This window comes from Mastigoproctus giganteus, chromosome 6 (genome assembly GCF_048544385.1).
Source record: "Mastigoproctus giganteus isolate SK-2022 chromosome 6, ASM4854438v1, whole genome shotgun sequence".
NCBI lineage: Eukaryota > Metazoa > Arthropoda > Arachnida > Uropygi > Thelyphonidae > Mastigoproctus > Mastigoproctus giganteus.
This window is the reverse complement of record NC_143580.1, coordinates 40,210,598-40,233,215: the sequence shown is the minus strand read 5'-3', so window position 1 is coordinate 40,233,215 and position 22,618 is coordinate 40,210,598. Positions and strand designations below refer to the sequence as shown.

General features: G+C 37.3%; 1 protein-coding gene across 1 annotated transcript in view; it reads left to right on the top strand.

The window, feature by feature from the left end:
• The first annotated feature begins 6,075 nt into the window (after window positions 1-6,075).
• LOC150084182 (neprilysin-11-like) overlaps window positions 6,076-22,618 on the top strand; it is a 202,868-nt gene continuing 186,325 nt past the window's right edge. The window contains exons 1-2 of the mRNA XM_090376147.1: window positions 6,076-6,170; window positions 14,658-14,724. Coding sequence (XP_090232273.1) covers window positions 14,678-14,724 — 47 coding nt within the window. The 5' untranslated portion in view covers window positions 6,076-6,170; window positions 14,658-14,677. The remainder of the gene's footprint in view (window positions 6,171-14,657; window positions 14,725-22,618) is intronic.

Genomic DNA, 22,618 nt, shown 5'->3' with positions numbered 1-22,618 from the left:
CACCTCGTTTATATATCTTGGCACCTACAACTACCAGTAATTTTTTTTTACCAAGTTCCAATATTTTATTATTCTTCGGAATTCTTCATATAGGTTTTCGCTATGCTTCTCACTCATATGTGAAAGCTCCAAGTTCACTAACTTCAATACAAATTGTTTAACCGGAGATAAAAGTACGGTTAATAAAATGGTACGTCACAGCCAAAAATCAGCAAGAAGAGTTTAGCATCTTAACAAATTGTTTATTTCTTTCATTGGTAACTATACGCATCGGCTGAAAGTCTCTCGCAAAAGGTTTTAAAAGTAAATTGCCAAACTTTTTTTTTATTTATCTGAAACATCTAATTATTATTATTATTATTATTATTATTATTAAATAATTAACCATATGGTGCATGGAAGCCAGAGGCTTTTGATGCACCAGCCAAAAAAAAAAAAAAAAAAATTTCAGAATCATCCTGATAGAGAGAGAGAGAGAGATAGATGATATCCAGCTAAGGACCATGGGTGTGCCAAGCCCATACTCACCAGGTGTGAGCCCCTGAGGTTACTTGATTGGGGATAAAATAAAAAATTTCACACTGAATTGATTTTGACTTTTTTTGCACATCAAACTGCTTCACCCGATGTATTGGAGAAACTCTTGCTTGTAGCCGTGAAGGATATTGTGTATGGCGTGCGCCTTGTGTATACAATAAAAAGTTCTTCTTCTTAAAACATCCAAATGATGCCAAAGATGTAAATTTGAACAACACATAAAAGATTTTGGAACAGCTGAATTTTTACCTGGCCATAGCTATGAATTTCTTTCTCGATAAAAGGGGCCTAATCAATTGTTAATCTTAGCTGGAATTTCAGTTTTTAGGTGAGTCAGTTGTTGGGGCTTCAACATGATCATTATTTGAAAATGACTCCTGGTATGTATGGGGGGGGGGAGCGTACTCTTTGTACCAGTCTACCGCAATGCGCATAACATTCCATGCATACATATAATGAAACATTTTTTCTATTAATACCACTAAAAAAAAAATTTAAACTAACCTAACCTTTAATAACAAATTAATATTCCTAATAAACACACTTTTTGTAAATTTAAATTTTAAAATGTAAACAAGTACGAAACTACTCGGTAATCCATAATAACATTGGCATTTGGAAGAACTGTTTGGGCGTTGTGGAAATCCACTTTTGTGGTGAAGTAAATACAGTATAACCATAAACAGAAGGAACTGGAAAGTTGCTGGAGAGGCCTTCGTCCTGCAGTAGATTGAAAATGGCTGATGATGATGAACTATAATTATTCACATCACATACAAATAGTCAGGGAAAGGTTTTGTGCAGTAACAACTAGCATTTCATGTCAGCGATAGTCTTTTGTAACCGAAATTTTGTTAAATGAATTGAACCAGGTTATGAACAAAACAAATTGGTCAGATTATATTTTTTAAACATCAATTCCTAATCTCCAAATATGATTTGAGCAGTTATAATTTTATCAGAGCAGAAACATATTCCAAAATAACTGTAAATATTAATGTTTTAATTACTCTGAGAATTTTTTTACTGTATCCTTTAATTGTTGAATCTCATTAAAAAAATTTTTTAAAATTAATTTTTAAATTTTAATTTAAAAAAAGTGGAATTTTTATGTGTTGTGCAATAAAGTTGTGTAAATATTATCGGTTTTTGTTATTTCAATGCTCTTATACAAATCTAGAAACATGTTTCACAACAACAGATGAGTTTTATTATTATTTTATTCTTTTGAACAAGAACGGTTGTTACTGGAGAAAATTCCCATCCAGTAAGAAAGACAGTATAACTGTTACTGCATCAGCCATTACTCTTCCTAAAATAATTACGAAAATAACTGTTATTTTGAATATGCAGTTAAAATCTATTACTGTTCCAAAGAAACAGGAAGAGGTTGTTACTGTTACCGGTAACAATTAGCTCTCCACCGCTAATTTATGTTCAGAAATAACAGATAAAAGTAAATAGTAACAGTAACAAGGTGTGGGGCCAACACCACATGGAGGAATGCAGACCCTCTGTGTTACCAGGCAATACTGGTAACACAAAGGAGTCAGGTGATAGATGAATCTCATCAACTGGTGCAATACCGCAACTTTGCTTATTGGAGGCTTGAAGTGGTGGAACCCATGTTTAGTCTCCAGAGCTAAGTTCCGGTCAACACTTCCCCACCTCTCCAACATGTAGTGTAACTAATGACTTTTGAGGTTATGATGAACATCATGGCGAGATCCAATTTCGAGAGACAGCTCTAAACCGGTGTTCTCAGGCCGGCCGCTAGTTAGTACAGCGGACCGAACGTATTGGTAACTCTTTAGGAGGCTTCCGGACCACTTAGTGTATAATCCTGCTACCTCTACTCTGCCAGATAGTGACTGGAGGGAGTCCGAGTAGTGTGTATGTGGGGGACATTTTCGAGGCCACGTTATGTCAAGGATCTCGGTATGTTCTTACCATGTGTACACCATATCCAAAAATTTCATTACTTCATACAGCATGTCCCCCCCCCCACTTTTTCTTACCATTTAATACACCACGAATTGTCAAACTAATAGAGTAAGCTTATCTGCGAAAAGATCTAAACCTCCCAAACACTTCCTAGTTAATTTCACAAATATACGTGGTCTCAATTCTAATCTCAACAATGTCCATTTCCATCTGCAAAACCCCATGTACTTTTTCTGACAGAATCTCAGTTATCGGTTGATTCAACTACTGCTCATCTCGGTTGCTCAAACTATTTGCTGGATGATTCCTTTCGCCTCAAAGGTGTTACTTGTACATGTGTCCGTTCCGATATTCCCTGTCAGTGACTTGATAATTTGGAATCTCCTCTCTTCGATCTTCTCTGGCTTAAAATCTCTCTACCTCACTGTGTCAAATTCATCTGCTGTCTGTACCGTTCTCCCAACTCCACTAATCACTTGGAGCTCTTTGACTTCCTCTCTTTGCAACTTGACTTTCTCCAGTCCAACTTTCCTAACTGTAAGGTAATTTTCCTTGGTGATTTTAATGTTCACAACTCCTGCTGGCTTCCGTTTTCTAGTCACACCGACCCAGCTGGTTTGAGATGCTGAGGCTTTTCCAATTTCTAATGACCTTGCACAGATTGTTTATTTACGTAAAAGAATACCAGACAATCCCGACCATACAACCAACACGCTCGATCTTTTTCTCACAAACAACCCTTCTAAGTACACGGCCGAAGTGAGTGGTCCTTTAGGTACCTCAGATCACAACTTGGTGATTGTCTCTTCTCTAATGGAGACTTTATCTCGTGGCTATTCCCAACCTCGTATTGTTTGGCATTGCAAGAATGCAAAATGGGATGACGTGCGAGATTTCTTTTCTTCTTTTCCTTGGTCGGACTACTGTTTCAAAACTTCTGATGTCAACGTTTGCTCAGATCGTGTCAGTGAAATTCTTCAGTTTCATTTTCTGCCTACACCAAAGCTAGCAACAATTGTAAAGCAGTCATTAATCAGTCCAAACTAGATTTTGAACAGGCTAAGTGTAGAAAACTTGCTTCTTGCCCCAATGGTAGTCAAGCATTCTGGTCTTTGCCAAAGCTATTGGCCGAAACTTTTGCCCATCTCTGCTCCCAGCTCTGTCAAAACCAGATGGTTCTGTTGTCACTTCAGCCAAGGATAAAGCTGACCTGCTAGCATCCCATTTCTCTTTTAACTCATGCATTAATGATCTTGGTAAAACACCTCCTACCATTCCCAACACGCTCCATTCAATGCCTCTTGTGCTCTTCCGTCATAAGGATTTTGAGGAATCTTGATGCTAAGAAAGCTTCAGGTCCTGATGGTATTTCTCCACTTGTTCTCAAAATCTGTGCTCCTGAACTTACTCCTGTTCTTTGCCGCCTTTTTACACTTTCTTATTCCAAAGGTATTTTTCCTTCTGCTTGAAAATTTGCTCATATCCAGCCAGTTCCTAAAAAGGGTGACAACTCCCTCCCATTCAATTATCGTCCCATTGCAATTACTTCTGCTCTTTCTCAAGTAATGGAGAAATCAATTAACTGCCAACTCTTAAACTACCTAGAAACCGTCCGTGTGATCAACGATCGCCAGTATGGATTCCGTCAGTGTCGATCCACTGGTGATGTTCTGGCTTATGTTACCCATTTGTGGACTAATTCAATGGAAAGGTTCGGTGAAACACAAGCAGTTGCTCTTGACATCTCAAAGGCTTTCGATGGTGTTTGGCATCAAGGTCTTCTAAACAAGCTTCCATCTTATGGTTTGCCAACTGTTTTTAGTAATTGGTTATCCAGTTTTCTCTGTGATCGCTCACTGAGGGTGATGGTAGATGGCTCTCTGTCTTCTAACTTCTCCACTAATGCTGGTGTCCCCCAAGGTTCAGTTCTTTCTCCCACTCTTTTCCTCTTGTATATCAATGACCTTCTTCCATTGACTGGAAATCCTATCCATAGTTTTGCCGATGACAAAATGTGGAATGCACATTGCATTCCACTTTCCATTTTTAAAAACCTTGCCCTGCTCAATCAGCTTCAACTTCTCGAATATCCGCTACCAATTCATTAAATGCCGATCTCCAGGTAATTCTCCAGTGAGGCAAAGACAACTTAGTTGATTTCAACACTTCTAAAACTCAGTCTTGTCTTATATCTCGCAAAAAGGATTCTTCTGCTCCTATGCTTATCTTTGGTGACCCTTCGATTTCTAGGCAAAATGATATATCTCTTTTGGAGATTACCCTGACTTATAATCTCTCTTGGCACAAGCACATTACAAATCTTGCTTTCTCTGCATCTAAAAAACTTGGTTTTCTCTTTTGCTCTCGGAGTTACTTTTCTTCCAAACAGCTGTTCACTCTGTACAAATCGCAAATCCGCCCTAGCATTGAATATTGTTCCCACATCTGGGGCGGCGCTCCCAAATCCTCTCTCGGGCTTCTAGATTCCATTCAGAAGAGGGCAGTGTGGTTAATTAATGACTCCTCTTTAACAAAGTCTCTCCACTCTCTGTCTCATAGACGTACTGTTTCTGCTGCATGCATACTTCCATGGACACTGTTCTTCTAAATTGGCTTATATAATTTCCGCTCTCTCTTTCAAAACAGTCCGAACACGTTCCGCCACCAGCCAACATCCATTTACTGTCCAACTTCAAACTCACCGAACCAACTTTTCCATCTTCCTCGTTTATTCATTCAATTGCCTTTTTCTTGGATAACCTTCCTTCATATGTATTTCCTGAAAATTACAGTCTACAGAAGTTCAAGTGTAATGTCAACAAATATCTTGTTTCGTCTTTTCAACCTCCAACCCAAGCACGGTAATAAGTACTATAGGTTCTAATACCTCTCGTGTTTGGGATTTTCATAAAAAAAAAACAAAAAAAAAACGGGAACATGTTGTAACTGTTACGTCCATATCAACTCTGCGTACTTTGGGACTTGAATTTCGGTTGTCTTGGCGATTATAGCGCTACAGTCTCACGCTCTGTAGCATTCAATGGTGGGGTGAACATAATTATGTGATTGTTCAGTTAAAATAAAAATTAAGAGTGTAAAATGAAAATAATGTGATGAATAAAAAAAGTCGAAATTTTGGATAAGGTGAAGTGGTATCTAATAAAAGTTTTTAAATGCACAACAAAGTTTTCTTTCACCTCTTTTTAGAATTATTAGTTATATTGGAAACATACTTGGGCAGAATTTGCCCATCGTGAAATCGATGTGTTGATAATGACTTATTTTCCTTTACTAAATAAGGATAGTAAAACTTTTGTTTCAGTTTTAAAAAATATACCTTATGCGTATATGGGATGAATAGGATACTATCCATGTTTATACACTCCACAAACTGCCATTTGAAAACAGCGATAGACGGTGATTAGCCGTTGCTTACCTGCATTGATGCATTTTAATTAATATCAAAACTTGCACAAGTGAAGGTCACCCGTTGCGATTATTGTTCTTCCTATTCGTTTCCAGGTAAAAGCCTTTTGACGTAGTTTCAGGATATTTCGCAATAAGTTACGTGTCACCTACCGCGCTAATGAAAGCGAATTTTACATTCCATGCATTTGTAAATTGCATGCTCAGAGTCTCATGTCTATAAGATTCATTGATCTGGTTGACTGAACTCGGTTGTAATAAGGGTAAGTTAGCGAAGAAATGTTTATAATGAAATTATAGTCTTATTTTTAATTTTAAAATTGCTGTTTTTGTGTTATTTATGAATTTCAAGAAACTAGTTTATAGGACATCACGTAGAAACAAATAACTATTTCCTTTATACTACGATATAAATAGTGCAGTTTACAACTTCGATAGGACTTTTTCAGTCACGTGGAAGAATGAAGATATCAACTCCCGGTTGACAATTGACTTATGCTCTCTCTCAGCGATGGTATACGGATTCGGTCGCTTCAATATCCTTCTTATTTCCTTGAAATTTAATTTAATTTTCACAAAAGTGAAATGAACAGATCTGGAGTTCAAATTAAAGCATCTTATTGTAATGCAACTTAAAAAAAAAAAAAAAAAAAACAAGGAACTGATTATGTTGGATGATGTATATTTTTAAATAACTACTGCCATTATGAATATGATATCTTAATTTTAATGTGATTATTGTGTTGTGCTTTTTGACGCCAATTTGCATGTTGTGCGAGCTGAAAAACATGCAATTACTTATGGGGAGATCCCTATTCCCTCCACATGAAATTGGGTAACCATACTTGTCATTGGAAAGGCCTTTAGCAATTACTCCAGTCTGCAATAGAGCTCGAATTTAGTATTCTTCCAATGACTGACATGTGATGAAATCACTGTTGTCCGAGAGGACTTTATGTCAATGAATACTGTAGTATGGTGTTGCTTCATGTCAGTAACTAACAGTAAAGTGATTACAGTTAACATAACTGTTATATTGGCCTAATCACAAACCCATCCTCTTCTACTCAATAGGTAATATTGCAATTGTACAAGGATTTTGGTGTATTCTTTGCCTCTGACCTGAAGTTTCTTGTAAACCATACTGTCTCATGCAATGCAATCTCTAGGAATTATCAACAGGGTACTTTCTATCCTAGATTACAGTAACATTGTTCAGTAATCTCTCTCACTCTCCCTGTCTGTCTGGCTTGGTCAAGAAGACAAACTTAAATTGAAAAAGGATGGCTGCAGGATAGATGTGCATAGCTTTCTGCCAGAAAGTGTGTGATTGTTGGAACCTTAAATTCACTCAATCAAATTACCTACTTTCACAACACCACTGCATGTGGTGTTGTGGAAGTAGATAATTTTATTGAGTAAATTTAAGGAAGAATTAAAAGTTCAACTCCTATCCAACACCTAGAGACACCATTAAATACAAGGAGAGAATGTTGCTTACAAAGTTGTAATATTATATCCTTATAATATTATATGTCCTTGCATTTCATTTTTGAATGTTATACTAATAATTGGCTTAATGAAAAAAAAATTATTTGACACAACAAAAATTATTATTCTTATAAAAATATTTTGAAATGGCATCTTGGTGTCAAGATGCCTCACTATGGCATTTTCATATTTGGTAGTATTTTCCTGTTTGCACAGCTCTGACTCTAGCATAATAGTTCTTTTCAATTATTTGTATATCTTTATCATAATAAATAAATAGGTACATAACTTTGCAGTATTACCCTTAATGGTTACAAGGCCAGGAGTTAATATGTCATGTACAGTATTATTTATACATTGAGGGCTGTACCAAGGCTTATGTAACTGGATGCAAATGAGAAAATGCTACCTCCCAAACATAGGAAGGGCTTGGAACTCATTTCGGTGGCCATCCCCTAAATCATGAAAATGTTCCATGTTCATTATACTGGCCCTGATAGCTGGCACCTAGATGCAGTTGCTTATGGGCTTCTGTGTTAACAGGACCCCAATGATTGCCTATCTGTTTTTGTGTATAAATTTTAAAAATTTATAGCAAATATTAGTCATTTTATTATAGTTATGAAGAGTGTCTTGCCGGGGGTCCTACAATGACACCAAAATAAGCCAAAGCATTACAATTGGCATAAAATGTAAACAGGATAAAAATGAAAGCCATTCAAGATTAAAAAAAAAAAAAAAATGCAGTTCACTAGGTCTCTATAAATACTCTGAGAAGAATTTATAAATTTGTGAGCCTTAAGTAAAATAAAGATACAGGGACCCAATAAAGGGCAGGAGCAGCAGTGCATAGCACACGCTTCTTGATTAGACTGGGGTTTGGCCATGACCACCAAATACGGAGGATGCAGAAAGGTCAGGGAATGACCACCCCCATATCTCCAGAGCAATATGGCCTTAGTTGCTAATGCTCCTAAAAACCAAATAACAAACAAACAAACCCCAATAGAGGAAGCTCCTGGAAATTATTTTTTTTAAGTAATAATCCTCTAAATGCTAATTTCAGGCTGTTCTTGTACTTTGAAAAAACAATCATTACTGTGCTGTGTGCTTTTGTCTAAAGTGGCGGTTTTAAAACAGTGGCTACCTACTGTATGAGGTGATGGATCTGTTGTAACTCACTTCTAATATTTAATATATTTTAAATTATAAAAATTAGCCTTTTATTTTATTTTATTTCTGTTTATTTTAAATTGGTCTTTTTGAGCATTGAAAATACTCTTGGAATTGTTTTTTTTTTTTTTTCATTTGATTATTAATTTTTTTTTAATGACTACCATTTCATAAGCCCAAGGAGAGACCTTACAAATTTGGGACATTAAAAGTCATTATCAGAATGAGTTGCAACTCAGTAGGTTGAAAACAATGTCTAAACTAAACTAAATGTTTACCTTCATGTAATTTCAAAAGATAATATAGTTATCATTAGTAGAGGCATATGATGCAAGAAAGCAAGCTTATGCAGCATCAGCCAGAAAAAAAAAAAAAAAAAAACCTTCCACTTCACCCCTTTGTTTGTTCGAAATACCTGTCCAGCTGAGCCTTAAATTTATTTAGGCTATCAACTTCCACAACAAGGGATGGAAGTCTGTTCCACCAACCAACTACCTGCTGGCTAAAGACAAATTTCCGGACATCTATCCTACATCTGTCTTTCCTTAATTTGAATTTATGCCCTCTCAGGTGATTATTCTGAGCAAGAGGCAGAATCCCATCAGCATTGAGCATGCTCAAACCATTCAAGGCTTTATACACCTCTATCAGATCACCTCGCCGGTGCCTAGTCTCCAGACACTGTAATTTGCAAAACTTAAGCCTTTCTTTGTAAGAGCAATCCTTTGTTCCATTCACTGACCTTGTTGCCCTTCTCTGTACTCGTTCCAGCAGCTCTACATCCTTCTTGAAATGAGGCCTCCTGACCTGTACACAATACTCAAGGTGTGGCCTGACCATTTCCTTATACAAGGGAATAATCACCTCCTTATCCCTGCTAGAAAAATTCCTGTATATCATTGATAAGACACCATGAGCTACTCTTGCAGCCCGTCTACACTGCTCAGAGAACTTCATATCTGCCTGCACATTTACTCCCAGGTCCTTTTCATTCACTACCACTGTCAGTGTAGTACCACAGAGTTGATACGTTGCTCTGGGGCTGCTGTTTCCCATATGTAGTACTTTACATTTGTCAACGTTAAACTTCATTTGCCATCTCTCAGCCCATCTGCTCAACCTTTCCAGATCCTGTTGCAGCAGCATAGCGTCAGTAGTGTCCTTAACAACCCTGCCAACTTTTGTATCGTCTGCAAACTTGGACATTAAGCTTGATATAACATCATCAATATTATTTATAAATACAGAAAACAGTAATGAACCCAACACTGAACGCTGAGGGACTCCACTAATAACATTAGTCCACGATGAGCAGTGTCCATTGATTACCACTCTCTGTCTTCTCCCCCTCAACCACCCCTTTATCCATAGCAGCAATTTGCCTCCAATGCCACATTGCTCCAATTTGTGCAGCAGTCTTCCATGTGCAACAGTATCAAAAGCCTTTCTAAGATCCAAGTATATAATATCAAAGTTATTCCCTGCATCCAGTTCTTTTGTGACTGCATCATAGTATCCAATCAATTTGGTCAGGCAAGACTTTCCCTTAACAAAACCAGGCTGTGTCCGAGCTATAACTGAAGTCTTGTCTAGATGATCCTGCAGTGCTTCCTTAACCAGTGCCTCCATTAATTTTCCTAGAACAAAAGTTGAACTCACAGGTCTATAATTACTTGTGTCAGCCTTTGATCCTCCTTTGTGAATTGGGGTCACATCTGCCCGTCTCCAGTCTATGGGTACCTCCCCTGAGTCCAAGGAAGCTCTCATAATTATGGCTAAGGGTTTGCTTACTTCCTTTGCTGCCTCCTTTAATATAACTGGATAGATCCCATCCACCCCAGGTGCCTTTCTTGTGTTTATCTTCAACAATTTCTCCTCCACTTTACTCTCAGTTATTAAAAGATTATCTAGCTTACTGCTAGAGTTGAATACACCTCTGGCATTCCCCTTGCTGAATAATTCCTCATGTGTGAATGTCAATGCAAAATATTCATTTAGTTTGTTAGCTACCTGAGCAGGATCATCAACAGCTGAACCATCGATATCAAGTAGACCAATTTGATTCATCCCCTTCCTTCTAGAGTTTACATAAGAAAAGAACTCTTTACTGTTTTTCATTGCATCCTTTGCCAAAGATTTCTTGTAATCTGCCTTCGCCTACCTAACCTCCTTTGTAACTTGGTTACAGATCAACTTATCTCTGGCGCCTCCGTAGCCAGGTGGGCAGGAGCAGTAGTGCGTAGCACACGCTTCTTGATTAGACCGGGGTTCGAGCCCGTGACCACCAAATACGGAGGATGCGAAAAGGTCAGGGAATGACCACCGCATATCCCCAGAGCAATATGGCCTTAGTTGCTAATGCTCCTAAAAAAAAACAAATAACAATAACAACTTATATCTATCGTAGGCTTCTGTGTCACGTGTTAATTTATATGTATCCCAAGCATTTTTCTTCTCTGTTATATGTCTCATTAGTTCGTCTGACATCCATTTAGGTGTAAACCTTGAACAGTATTTCTTAGTTAGTATGTAAAGCCTAGTAGCTTCCAAGATAAGTTCTTTGAATGCTTCCCATTTTGAATTTGCTGTTGGTAACATCATCAGTTGGTCCCACTGTATAGAATTTAAATACTGTCTCAGACCATCGTAGTCGCCTTTACGAAAGCAATAACCCTTCCCTTTACCCCTGATGGTAGTTACCTCTTTGAGTAAATCCCACTTCAGCACACTGTGATCACTGCCACCTAGTGGTTCCTTTATGTGCAGATTCTTAATGCATGAAGAATCACTGCTGATAATCAAGTCAAGAGTATTACTGCCTCCCGAACATGTTGATGTAGAAAACAATCATCCAATAAATCCACAAAAGCCTTGCTAGTGTGAGAGTGACCAACCCACAAATTCCAGTAAAAATCTGGGAAATTAAAATCCTCCATTATAAGACTCTCTGATTTACTGGCCCACTATATTTCCCTGTACAGTTTCTTATTATACTCATCAGAGTCATTAGGCCTATAGCACACTCCTACTCTCAATTTTGATCTCCCAGTACTTATGTCACACCAAACTGACTCAACACTGCACTGTCCAGTGATGTCGACTGGCGTCACTTCCTTGGATTTTGTTTGTTTCTTAACTAGCAGAACCTGTGCTAGGAATTACCACAGGCCTACCAGATTACAGACCCTAGGCTTATTTGTGTATATGTATTTGGCTCTGTCCATTACTTATTTGTCTGTGTACTCAGCCCTGGTCATGCTGTGCCTTGAGGCACATCAACCTTGGCAAGTATTGAATTTGGAATTGTAGCAAAATTAATGATATAACAGTATTGTGGTATCAATGGGTGTTCCAAACTGTAATGCATCTCTACAAATATTCTTTATTTATAAAAACTGATTTTTTTTTTTTATTAGCAAACATGTTATTTTTATTTTATCTAGGTGTAAGGATCCCAAGCAGTGAATTGGTTTGCTTGTGAATGTGTGGTAATGGGGAGGTTAATTTTCCAGAGTTATATTGGTACTTATGGGTTATTTGTAAAGCTACAGTGGCATAATAATAATAAAATGTACTGGTACCAAGTGCACAGGGCGGTTGTTATGGCTGGTGTATGTAATAGTAATCTGGAATTATAATAATCCTGAATATTTTGTTTTATTTTCTACTTCTGCTATTTAAAAAAACAGTTAACTACTGCAAGGCCTTCAACTCTCTGTCCCATAACTGGCTGATAGAGACACTGTAGATGTGCAAACTCAACCAGACACGACACATGTCATCATTGTCACCATCACCACAGGATGATCACTCAGACTGAGTATACTCTCAGACATGACCAGGTGGTCAGTATAATACATCATAAACTAGTGCAAAAATACCAACTAATCAAAGAAAGTGTACTGTATTACAAGTATGAGCCTCGGTCCATATTAGAGACCTCTATTCACAAACTGTACTGGGACCATCATAATGGACAAGACTTCCGCACAACAGACCAGTTAACCCTCATTGACAAGAAGGAAATGGCAGCCTACCTGACTGACGTAGCGGTGCCCAATACCAGTAACTTCCAGAAAGCATATGAGGAAAAGATCAGATCACAGAAAAGAAAAGATCACAGGGAGTCAAATATATGTGGCATATGAAACAAGTAGTGACTATCCCGATAATTGTGTCAACCACAGGCATGGTGCCAAAGTGCCTCCATCACTAGCAGCAATAGCCCTTGCAGAGAACACTTACATGGAACTCCAGAAAGCCATGATCCTGAACACCTGTAGAATGGAGTTTCTTGATCAACAGTAATATTAACAATAACTGGACACATCCAACCATCCCATGCACTTAGTATCTGTACCTATCATGGGGTGGAAAAAACCCATAAAGGAGAATAATAATAATCCTAAATATTTTGTTTTATTTTCTGCTTCTGCTATTAAAAAAATAACAGTTTTAGATAAAATTTTATCCATTGCTTTCTTGGATTAAGGCACATTTGATTCTAAATAGCTAAAATTTTAAAATAAATGAATACTGTTTTTAATTTACTGATATACAGCAGACTCTCGATTAACTGGGATCAGATTAACTGGGACACTTCAAGACTCCAAATTTAAAAAAAAAAAAAAAACAGAAATCAAAAAATTCAAGTAATAACTAGAATAGGTATAAACAGATATTTTGCAAGTTGTAAATAAACGACAAGCAGAATTATAAGTCGTCATTGGGAGATTAGTGCACCTATTAGTGTACATATTATCTTGCAATCCCCGCTGTCTTCACAACCGCCGCTCAAAAAAAAAAGAGAGAGAGAGAAACCAAATGTTTAGTTTGATTTAGTGCGTCGTGTTGATTGTTGTATTCTGTTGCAGCGCAAAAGGACAAATTTTGTTTTGTTATTTATATCAGGGATGTCGGAATTTTTTTTTTTTTTTGTTTAGAAATCGTGAAAATGATAGGTAAGCTCAAAAGAGTTGCGTTTACAGTTAAACAAAAACTTGAAATTGTTCAAAAGTTTGAAAATGGTGCATCTGTTAAATCTCTAAGGAATCATAATAAGGATGTATCAAAATGGCCAAACATTAACAAGTATCGTGCGGAATTCAGATTTGTCAATAATAATATAGTAGCAATGTGTTTTAGTCATTCCCGAGTTACGTAAAACTTGACGAAGTAAGAAGTCCTGGAACATATCTCTTACGTATGTCGGGGACTTTTGTATTTTTGGATTAACCAGGAAATCGATTATCCAGGATATGTGTTTTTTACCATCTATCCCGGAAAATCGAGAGTCTACTGTACTTTTTATATTAAAAGATTGCTTTGTTAATAACTCTTATTTAAAATTGCATTATATCATGATATAATAGTATTGATATATCCTTGAATAATAGTGGTTATCCTTTTGCCAATAATAATTAACAGATCTATCCCGGCAAAACTGATCAGATTCATTATGAAAGGAAAGGTGCATCAACTATTATGAATTTTCTTCAGATATCATTTATCTTGATAGAGGAACTGAATAAAAAAGCACTTGGTATTATTTGTTTTAATTTTGAGTCCACCATGATGGTATAATGACTTTGTCACTCATTTGGAAAGGTATGGGTTAAAATCCTTTGGGAAACTATGGGATTTTAAAGTCCTCTTTAGTTGTGGTTTTACTTAGCCAATCTTAGGTAGAGGAAGTGATGGTTGTTCCCTGAGGGTTACAAGTTTTTCAGCCTGCACAACATGCAAATTAGCCTCCAAACATACGAACATAATACATGACACAGTATGGTTTTAGATTCTAATGCACTATATAAATGCAGTAATAATAACAACTAATCCTGTGTTGCATTAAACTGTATTCTGTGCAAGTCCATCAACAACCTATGTTTATAATTAATAGAGCTACAATATTTTTACACAGATTTATGACCAGTAAGGAATGTTTATCTATTTATTTAATTCATGTTTTTGCAGCTAATTAATTTTCATATGAATAGAATATAACTTATTGTTGAATGCCAGTTAGTTTCTCAGAAATTAAACTTACCGTTAATATTTTTTAATTTATGAGGTATTTACCATTGCAGACTAAAATTTCTACTGATCCATGGCTGATTCCGACTTCAAGACTTATCACGGACACTTTTATGAAAGGTGAGATGAATGTTTTTTTTTTTTTTTTTTTTTTTTTTTACTTGTTATTTATTTATTTTTTTGTTAGTTGTTGGAGCATCGGCTTCTGTGGCTATAATGCACCTCCCAAAGTTTTTGCATTTTACTCTGATCCAAGCCTGAGGCAGGATTTGAACCCGCGACCTTTGGGTTGCCAGGGAGGCACTTTACCCACCTGGCTAACCTGGTCGGCTTTTTTTACTTGTATCCAGATTCTGTCTGAATTTGGATATGACTACATTTTTTTTTTTTTTGTTTATTCTAATAATAAGAGGTATAAATGAAATACATTTCAAGCTAGAAAGAAATGTTGCTCCTTTTAAAAAACAAGGAATGCTGTTATATAACTCACAAAAAAAATTAAGAACAAAAAGACAAACTTTATATTGTAATATAAAATTACGTTTACAGCAAAAAAAGTAATCACTTCTTTTGACATACACTTCGCGTGCGTGTGTGTGTGTAAGAGCACATAATTATAAAATTGGAACAATGATGTACACTAAAGGGAAATCATTTCTAATTGGTCAGAGGTAAACATATTCAAAATTCCACGTTTGAAAATTCAATGAGAGTTTGTATTTAATGGGCAGTTCTGTAGTTTATATTTAGCTATTGCAAGTGCTTTCTATATGATGACTTCCATTTGTTAGTTAAATCAGTGGTTCCCCAGACCCAGGCTTGCAACCCAAATGAGGGTCTCATGGCTGTTTCTGAGGGTCTCAGGAAAAAAAATAATTATTTTTGGTTAAAAATGGTTAGTGAAATTGCCAAAAAGTATCAGAAAAGCTCTGACTGGTCTTTTATTCAATCACCTGAATTTTGGTGATTGAACTACATATTGAGTTTACTTCCGATTTGTGAGCAGTAAGTAAAACTTGCCTGTTAAACACATCCCATATAAAGTGGGCGGCTACACCTTCTCCAGTGCAGGTGCAACGTTGTCAGTTGGATATTTTTCATATATTCAGTTTGTATCGATAGTTCGATTTATTAAACAACCAGTTGCTGATAAACTTCTGTAGTTCTTAAGACGTAAGTATGTATTAAATTATTTGTTTTAATACATTTAATTAGACGGATTTACTTGGTTAATAAAATTAACAATGCATTTCAATTTGGGTCTGGGTGAATATCTGTAGATAAATGATTCAATTGATGAGGGAGGGTTTTATTTATTATTTTTATTAGCTTCCTTGTGCAATGCATAAACATAAATAATTGGCAAACATATTGCCTCAAGGAAATATGTTTCAGCTAAGCAGAGTAGTCACTGTTGTTGTGTTGGTATGCACTGGGTGACTTTGTGAAAATACACTTATTATTATTAACAATGATGTATTGAGATTCATAGAATATATTTTGGGATTCATAGAAAAACAAGTTTTAATCTTTTTTTTTTTTTGTTGTTTTTAATATCAGTATTTTTATATGGAAACATTGACATGCTACTCAAAATTCACAAGTTATTAGTTATTAAAATATAAACAGAAATGTGATGAGAGTTTGCAGGTTTTTTCATTGACAGTTTATAAAAATTTTACAGTATACATTAGTGGCTGTTGTAGAGTTTTAGGTGCATGAGCAACTTGGGCCACATTGTGCTGTATATAACTCTCTATAAATGCATGTGTTCTGGTCGATTTGCTGTTGGCTGGACAAAAAACCTGAGTTGCCAGGAGGAAAAAATAATGCTACCCTCACCTAAGATCAACTAACTCAGCCATGTTATGAAAAAGACCCATAAAAATTCCTGGCATCATTGACAGGATTTGAACTTGGCTCTTTTCCACCTGGTGTAGGGAGGATGGTGATTATACCAACTGTGCTACTCACAAGGGCAGCATACATTGCATTATATTGCACTGAATTACAAGAAACATTCCATATTTTAATTTAGATTGTGTTAAAAGTTATTACAGATTTGTTATTTTTGTATGCTGCTTTATTTTCATTACACCAGTTGCTGCCATGGCAGTGTGCTGACCATTTATAAAGCAAAATTGGAGTTGTAGATTTTTCAGTTTTGGACCTAGGTGATAGATAAGTCTATTCTGACTCTGGAAACTGAAAAGGCTCCTTTCCTGTTTTCCACATATTGTGGGAAACAGGAAAGAATTTTAAAACAATTTTAAAAACAATTTTAATTTATTTGATTAAAAAGATATTTACTGAAAATTATTCTGTTTTATATATACTGTTTACATTGAGTATTTTAATATCAATAACATTTTAATGACTTCAAACTGATAACATGAAACTTGCCTGCTAAAGCCATATGCAGGCTGTGTTAATTTTTTTTTTTTTTTTTTAAATTAATATGTACCAATTCATGGGTCACTGGACTGGGGAAAGACTGTATTTATGGTTGTGATGAGAAAAATTTGGGAAACACTGAGCTCAGTTAATTAAAATTCTAACAGCATTAACTTTATATTCATGTAGAGAACACATTTGTGTGCTCAGAGATCAGTTAATCCTGCATTGTTATGGAAGGCATTAGCATTAGTTGAGGCATATGATGCAAGAAAGCAAGCTTATACATAGAGCATCAGCCAAAAAACAAAAAAAAAAACCCTTCCCATTTTGCCCATCCCTTTCACTCCAAATGTTTGTCTACTTCATCCTTAAATTTATTTAAGCTAACAATTTCCACAACAACAGATAGAAGTCTGTTGCAGCAATCAACTACCTGCTGGCTAAAGGCAAACTTCCACACCTATTCTACAACTGTCTTTCCTCAATTTGAATCTATGCCTCCTCAGGTTCTTAGTCTAAGCAAGCAGAAGTATCCCATCAGCATTGAGCCTGCTCAAACCATTTAAGGCCTTTTCACCTCAATCAGATCACCTCACAGGTGTCTAGTCTCCAGAGGGTAACCAACAGTAGGAACAGATGCATGTATACTTGCATGTACACCAATGCTAGGAGTATAGTTAATAAATTTGATGAGCTTGAAGTGTTAAACAAGACATCAAAGGGAGATGTTGTTGGAATATCAGAGACGTGGTGTCACACAGATGTAAGTAGTGCAGAATTGGAATTTGGGGAACACAATGTGTACAGGAAGGATAGACAGGACAGGAAGGGAGGAGGAGTTATGCTGTTAGTTAAGAAACATAAAATCTAAGGAAGTGCATCCAATTGATGTTGGTGGACAATGCAGTGTCTAGTCTGTTTGGTGTGAAATAAGCACTGGGAAAAGAAAAATGAGAGTAGGTGTGCGTTATAGGCCTAATGAATCTGGGGAGTATAATGAGCAGTTGTGCAGAGAAATAGTGGGCCAGTAAATCAGAATGTCTTATAATGGGGGATTTTAACTTTCCAGATATTGACTGGAACTTGTGGGTTGGTCAGTTGCACACTAGCAAGAATTTTGTGGATTTATTGGATGACTGTTTTCTACAGTAACATGTTCGAGAGGCAACCAGAGGGAGTAATACTCTTGATCTGATTATCAGCAGTGATTATTCATGCATTAAGGATTTGCAGATAAAAGAACCACTGGATGACAGTGATCACAATGTTTGTTTGTTATTTGGTTTTTAGGAGCATTAGCAACTAAGGCCATATTGCTCCGGGGATATGCGGTGGTCGTTCCCTGACCTTTCCGCATCCTCCGTATTTGGTGGTGACGGGCTCGAACCCCCGTCTAATCAAGAAGCATGTGCTACGCACTACTGCTCCTTCCCACCTGGCTAGGGAGACGCCGATCACAATGTACTGATGTGGGAAATACTTAAAGTTGTGACTACCATCAAGGCTAAAGGGAAGGGCTTTTGCTTTTGTAAAGGTGACTGCAGAGGTCTCAGACAGTTTTTAAATTCTGTACAGTGGGATCCACTGATGATGTTACCAATGTTGAATTCTAAATGGAAAGGCTTCAGGAACTTAATTTTGGGGGCTACTAGGCTTTTCAATCCAGCTAAAAAATACTGTTCAAGGTTTAGGCCTAAATGGGTGTCAGTTGAATTAATGAGGCTCGTGTCAGATGAATTAATGAGGCTCGTAGCAGAGAATAAAAATGTATGGGATGCATATAAAGTATCAGGTGACACAGAAGCCTATGGCAGGTATAAACTAGTCTGCAATCAAGTCACAAAGGAGGTTAGGCAGACGAAGGCAGATTACGAGAAATCTTTGGAAAAGGATGCAAAGAAAAACAGCAAAGAGTTCTTTACTTATGTACACTCTAGAAGGAAAGGAATGAATCAGATTGGACCACTTAACATAGATGGGTTGACTACTGATGATCATGCTCAGATAGGTTAAACTGAAAGAGTATTTTGCATCTACATTCACACATGAGGAGTTATTCAATGAGGGGAGTGCCAGAAGTTTATCAAATGCTAACAGGAAGCTAAGTGATTTTGTAATAACTGAGAGCAAAGTGGAGGAGAAATTGTTAAAGTTACACATAAGGAAGGAGGTACCTCCGTACCCACGTGGGCAGGAGCAGCAGTACATAGCACACACTTCTTGATTAGACTGGGGTTCGAGCCCGTGACCACCAAATACGGAGGATGCGGAAAGGTCAGGGAATTGACCACCACATATCCCCAGAGCAATATGGCTTTGCTTCTAAAAACCAAATAACAATAACATAAGGAAGGCACCTGGGGTGGACGGGATCTATCCAGTTATATTAAAGGAGGCAGCAAAGGAAGTAAGCAAACCCTTAGCCATAATTATGAGCTTCCATGGACTGAAGGGAGGTCCCCATGGACTGGAGATGTGCAAATATATCCCCAGTTCATAAAGGGTGACACGAATAATTTATAAACTTGTTAGTTTAACTTGTGTTCTGGAGAAAATAATGGAATCACTGGTTAAAGAAGCATTGCAGGATCATCTAAAAAGACTGCAGTAATAGTTAAGACACAGCATGGGTTTGTTGAAGGGAGGGCTTGTCTGACCAATTTGATTGGATACTATGATGTGGTCAAAAAGGAACTGAATGTCAAAAATAATTTTGATATCATATACTTGAATTTCAGGAAAGCTTTCGATACTGTTGCACATGAAAGACTGCGTACAAATTGGAGAGGAATGGCATTAAGGATAAGTTGCTACAATGGATAAAGGGATGGTTGAGTGGGATACGATACAGAGTGGTAATCAATGGACACTGCTCTTCATGGACAAATGTTATTAGTGGAGTTCCCCAGGGTTCGGTGTTGGGCCCATTGTTGTTTTGTATATTTATCAATCATATTGATGAAGGTATATTGGGTTTATTATCCAAGTTTGGAGATGATAGAAAGGTTGGCAGGGTTGTTAACAACAGTAAAGACAGTATGCTACTGCAACTGGTTCTAGAGTAAGTTGGGAAAATGGGCTAAGAAATGGCAACTGAAGTTTAACATTGAAAAATACAAAGTACTGCTTATGGGTAGCAATAACCGAAGAGAAACATACCAACTCTGTGGTACTACACTCAGGGAAATGAACAGCGAAAAAGACCTGGAGGTAATTGTGCAGTCAAATATGAAATTCGCTGAGCAGTGCAGACAGGGTCTGCCAGGGCAGGTCATAGTGTTGTCAATGATATATAGGAATTTTGCTAGCCAAGACAGGGAGGTGATTATCCTGTGATACGAGGCAATGGTCAGGCCACATCTAGAGTACTGTGTACAGGTCTGGAGGTGTGATTTTAGGAAGGATAGAGTTGCTAGACTGAATAGAAAGAAGGATAACGTTGAGGGGAACAAAGGGGTGCCCTTGCCAAGAAAGGCTTAAGTTCTGCAAATTGCAGCACCTGGGAAGTAAGGCACCTGCAAGGAGATCTGATTGAGGTGCATAAGGCCTTGAATGGGTTGAGCAAGCTGAATGCTGATGGGATTCTTACTCTTGCTCAAACGAACCTGAGGGGTCATAGTTTCAAATTCAGAAAAGACAGTTATAGAATAAACGTGTGGAAATATTTGCCTTTAGCCAGTGAGTAGTTGATTGGTGGAACAAGCTTCCGTCTTTTGTTGTTGAAGCTAAATAAATTTAAGACTATGCTGGACAAGCATTTGGAATGAATGGAGGGGTGAAATGGGAGGGTTTTCTTTTTCTGGCTGATGCTGCATAAGCTTGCTTTCTTGCATCATATGCCTCTTTCTTGCATCATATGCCTCTTTCTTGCATCATATGCATCTTTCTTGCATCATCAGCATACTATCTTGCATCATATGCCTCTACTGGGGCTTAGAGGGGAACAGGTATCCTGTGTGTTATCAGACACTCAGCCTAAAACACTGATGGATCCAATATCTCTCTATTACAGAAGATTTAGGAGAAGTCCGGTTGGCCTGCCTCCCTAAAATCCATTCATGCACACCTTCTCGATGGTAAGCCCTGTTACGTCACTTAGGTGGCAACGAACGTGTAGAGTGGTTCTCTTCAAGACGCCTGGTCAGCGTGAAGAGGAAAAGACCAAACCCTCCAGCAATGAGCGCACAACAATACAAATGGCCCTCAGTCCCCAGCAGCTTTCACTCTCCCTCTTACGGCAGCGAGAGGATCAGAGTGGAAGCAGAGGGTGCTAAGAATCTCTGGGTACGACCAGGCTGCCATGCACGGAAATTGAACTTGGCCTGTTATAACTTACGATCACTCATCGGTGAAGACAGGATATTAGAGCTGGAAAAGGAATTAGAAAATGTGAATTGGAATATCATCGGTTTGGCTGAAACAAGAAGAAGAAATGAATCACTTATAAGTTTATCAAGTGGAAATCTGCTGTACACCAATGGAAATAGTGAAAGGAGTGAAGGTGGAGTTGGCTTTCTGGTCCATAAAGATATAAAAAACAACATTTTGGAATTCAAAAGTGCATCACCAAGGGTGTCAAGACTAATATTCAAGATTTCTAAGAGGTATAAGCTAAAGATTATAATGATTTATGCACCAACATCAAGCCATGATGATGAAGAGGTTGAAGAAATGTACACTGAAATTGAGAGTCTTCTAGATGAGCAGAAAACCCACTACACTATTATTATGGGGGACTTCAATGCTAAGGTTGGAAAAAGGCAAAACAGCGCAGAAAGAGGAACTATAGGAAATTTTGGAATTGGTGAAAGAAATAAAAGAGGTGAAAGACTTGTGGAATTTGCAGAATCTCAAGGACTGTCAGTAATGAACACTTTTTTCAAGAAAAGGGCGAACAGAAAGTGGACATGGAAGAGTCCAAATGGATTAACAACTAATGAAATCGACTTCATCCTCACTAACAGAAGATATATTGTGAATGATGTTACCGTCCTGAATAAGGTAAATGTTGGAAGTGATCACAGAATGGTAAGATGTACACTTGATATAGATGCAGGAAAGGAAAGGAAAAAACTGACTCGAGTAAATAATACAAAGGTCTTTGAAATAACAGAGGAGGAGAAAAAGCAGTATGTACTGGAACTTAAGAACAAGTTTGAGCTTCTGCAGACTGCTCAGGACCAAGATATCGACGAGGAATATTACAACTTTCTGAAAGTGATAAAGCCCAAGAAACCTATAGGGAAACAGAAATCCAAAGAAGAAAAAATTAGTCAAGAAACACTTGTCATGATGAACCAAAGACGACAAATGAAGAGCAAGAAAAACACTGACAGGGAGAAAATTGAGTATACTGAGTTATGCAAAGCCATTAGAAAGAGACTCAGAGAGGACATAAGAAGATTTAACACAAGAAAAGTAGAACAAGCATTAAGGGAAAACAAAGGATTTAAATCAGCAGCCATGAGCAGTAATACAGAAAGACAAATGATACTGAAACTGAAGAATAGCGATGGTGTACTTATAAACAGCAGAGAAGGCATAATTCAAATAGCAGAAGACTACTATAGAGAATTATACAAGGAGCGAGGGAATGATACCAGCAGTGGGGAACATG